The sequence below is a fragment of the Pinus tabuliformis genome, chromosome X (assembly GCF_031772625.1).
Source record: "Pinus tabuliformis cultivar Carrire ecotype Pingquan chromosome X, CPIR1, whole genome shotgun sequence".
In the NCBI taxonomy this organism is placed as follows: domain Eukaryota; kingdom Viridiplantae; phylum Streptophyta; class Pinopsida; order Pinales; family Pinaceae; genus Pinus; species Pinus tabuliformis.
Window position 1 is genome coordinate 26,435,316 of NC_142308.1, and position 3,154 is coordinate 26,438,469.

Consider the following 3,154-nt stretch of genomic DNA (forward strand, 5'->3'; position numbering starts at 1 on the left):
CCCAAGAGCTTTGTCGGGCTCCATGGACCACACTATTCTAGAGATTTCATTTTTCGAGATGGGATTCAACAACATGTTATTGTCATCTATGTTAACTAGGTTCGGGATATGAGTGAGGAAATCATTTATGTCCTCTTCGCACCCATCCCTTGCAGCGCTGAGAAGAGTCTGAAAGTGGTTCCCAGCTGATTCCTTTATCTGATCAAAACATTTGCACACCTACCCACTAGAAGTGGTGATTTTAGCGATGTGGTTTCGCGAAAGGCGAGCCCTATACTGTTTGTGGAAGTATGCAGTGTTTCTGTCTCCAGCATTTAACCACAAGCTGCGAGACTTGATTCGCCAATATTCTTCTTCTCTTTTGAAGTAACTGTAAGTATTCCTTTGAGCATATTTTTCTTTGTCAATGTCTGACGAGGAGATTTCAGTCTTTTCCAAATCAAATTGGATTTCAGCCAACTGTTGGACAACTTCTTTCCTTTGGCTGGTAGGAGTTTTTAAAGCCTTCTTTATCCAATCTTTCAAGGCATACTTTGCATTTTTTAACTTTTGCTCCCACACAAAGCTTGGGGAGCCTGTTACTTCTTTTTGCCAAGTTGTTTGAACTGTTTCGAAGAACCCTTCTCTTTCAGCCCAGAGAGGACTAAATCGAAAAGGAAGTGGGCCTAAGTCCTCTTCTTCTTTCAAACAGAGAAGTATTGGCTTGTGGTCCGAGGTTAATTTTGGAAGAATCTTGGAGAAGATGATTCTTCTATCCATCATGATTGAACTGTGGGTGAGAAATCTGTCCAGCCTGGCTGAGATATGATTCTCCCCTATTCTATTGTTGGTCCAGGTATATTCTCCTTTCACTGGCTTGAAATCTACCAGATCCCATTGAAGCATGAGGTTTTCCACTATGTAGAGCATAGGATCCCTGGTATAAGAACCTCCTCTCTTCTCTTTGGGATCCATAATAATGTTCAGATCTCCTCCTATGACAATGTTCTTTGGATTATGAAGTTCTAAAAAGTCTGAGAGTGACTTCCAACACTCTCTCTTTTCAGCATAGTGTACAGGAACATACAAGTTAAAGAGAGCTAAGATGAGATTGCTTGAGGTATGTCGAAGCTCGGTGAAGATCCAATGCTGTGTCTCATAGGATCTTTCTAATGAGAAGATTTTTCTAGACCAAAAGGTGCCTATTCCTCCAGTCGAGCCTCTAGCGCTTACTGCCTTCCCATTGTCAAATTTCCATTTTGTGCTGCTTGTATTTAGAAGGAGCTCCCCTTCTATTTTTGTCTCTTGGAGCATGACAATGTCTATGGGTTCCATTTTCAATGTCTTTAATAGCTTTTGCCTTTGAAGGATTCCCCAGTCTCCTGCAATTCCAAGAGACCAGCTACATTACTTACTGCTTGTTGGGATGGGTCCACCTCCCTTAGGAGGTCTGGTTCTGATGCTTTTCGCGAGAGTCATCTCGATGGTGGCTTGGCTCCCTAGGGTTTTGTCTTTCTGCTTCTTCTTCTCTAGTTTCCTTGTGAGTTCTCCTTCTGGTTCTCTTTGAGGGCCTCTCGAAGGTCTCATCCTTCGAAGAGCCAGAATTCTCTATGGTATATATATATATATATATATATATATATATATATATATATATATATATATATATATATATATATATATATATATATATATATATATTATAATGTCTGCATATGACGGAGAGGAATTACTACCTAGAACCAGACTTGAGGGAAGGATTTCCACATTACTTGAAACCGGAGAGGTGAAGTCATTCGTCTGGATGAGTCCTTCTCGATCTGCTTCTATTGGTTATGGAGGAGTGTTGAGAGGTTCGAAGGAGTTTTTTATCTTCCTCGGTGTTGTTTGGTTCCATGCTCCCTGAGATTTGAGGGTTTCCACTGTCTTGCCCGGATCTTTTCCCTGTCTCTTTGCCTTTGGATTTATTATTCTACATGTTGTGTGCTGGTTTCTTTACTTGCTTCCATTGTTCTCCTTTGTCTTTCTCTGTTGTCTCCTCGCTCTTCTTCTTGTAGTACCTTGCGAAATGCCCGTACTTGTGGCAGTGTCGGCATTTGAAGGGAAGCTGTTCGTAGTCAAGCTCTTGGATGTGGGTCCAATCTACAACCGAAAGTTTGATGGCTTCAAGTAAACCAACTTCCAAGTCAACTTCGACACAGATTCGGGCACAAGAGTATTAGTCTTTTCTCACTGCTTGGTCTATGTATTTGCCTAGGGCATTGCTTATATACTACAGCGATCTCTGGTTCCAACAATGAAGAGGGAGATGAGGAAGGCGCACCCACACTGGAACTGCTGTGGGCACATCCTATGCCGGATCGAAATTTGGTGACCATTTATTCAAATAAAGCCCTTGGGGGTCCATAAAATATGGCACGTTCTTGAAGATCAGACTTCTATCTTCCACATTGTCAAACACAAAGACGAAGAACCCTTTGCCAACGAAGTGACTTTTAATTCCTTCTGAAACCAACGGAATCCAGTTTCGTTTTACCCATTCTTCTACTGCTTTCGGGGATGGCCATAGCCCTGTGAACTGGCCAATAAGACCCCTTTCGGCTAGATTCAACGCTGATCTGCAAGTTTCTTCCACCAGCAATACCACCGTGGGGATATTATCCAGTTTTTTCACAAACTTCTGCTGTGATCCGGAGATCTTTCTTTTTCCAGCTACTGCTATTAACTTCCTGAATGCTTCGACTTCAGGAGACGAGGAAGGAGCGGCCTCATAGCTACCTCCAAGATCCATTGCAGCGAGGAATCGCTCGCAGCTAGGGTAGCCGCAATCCACCCATGCGTAATTTTTTTAATCAAGGATAGTATTTTTTATCATGGCCCACCCTGTATTTAACTAATTAAACTCCCCTTATCTTTCATGCCTCGAGATATGGGTAATTTAATCCAACGTTTAAAAAGTGATTTCGAAGCCCCTTGGCCATTTCCCATTAACATAGAGGGAGGGGTTCGAAAAGCAGTTTTAATGGCAGACTCCCAAACCTATGTGTCACCATCTCATGATTTCAGACCCCCCAGGTTCAAAACCATTTACCACTAAGAAAGGGGCCTGAAAACCATACCACGTATTAATTAGAATTTTATATGGCGGGAATACTATTATGAAATAAATTTATTT

At 41.9% G+C, this 3,154-nt stretch overlaps 1 protein-coding gene across 1 annotated transcript; it reads right to left on the bottom strand.

Annotated features, from left to right (window-relative positions):
• Positions 1-219: 219 nt before the first annotated feature.
• Positions 220-1,314, bottom strand: LOC149138147 (uncharacterized). The gene has a single exon (XM_089450264.1). It carries the CDS (start codon positions 1,312-1,314, stop codon positions 220-222), a length of 1,095 nt encoding a protein of 364 aa, XP_089306390.1.
• Positions 1,315-3,154: the final 1,840 nt, after the last annotated feature.

What these genes read in the sequence shown, in the direction of transcription:
- LOC149138147 (XM_089450264.1), bottom strand. Translation starts at nt 1,314, where the DNA reads ATGGAACCCATAGACATTGTCATGCTCCAAGAGACAAAAATAGAAGGG.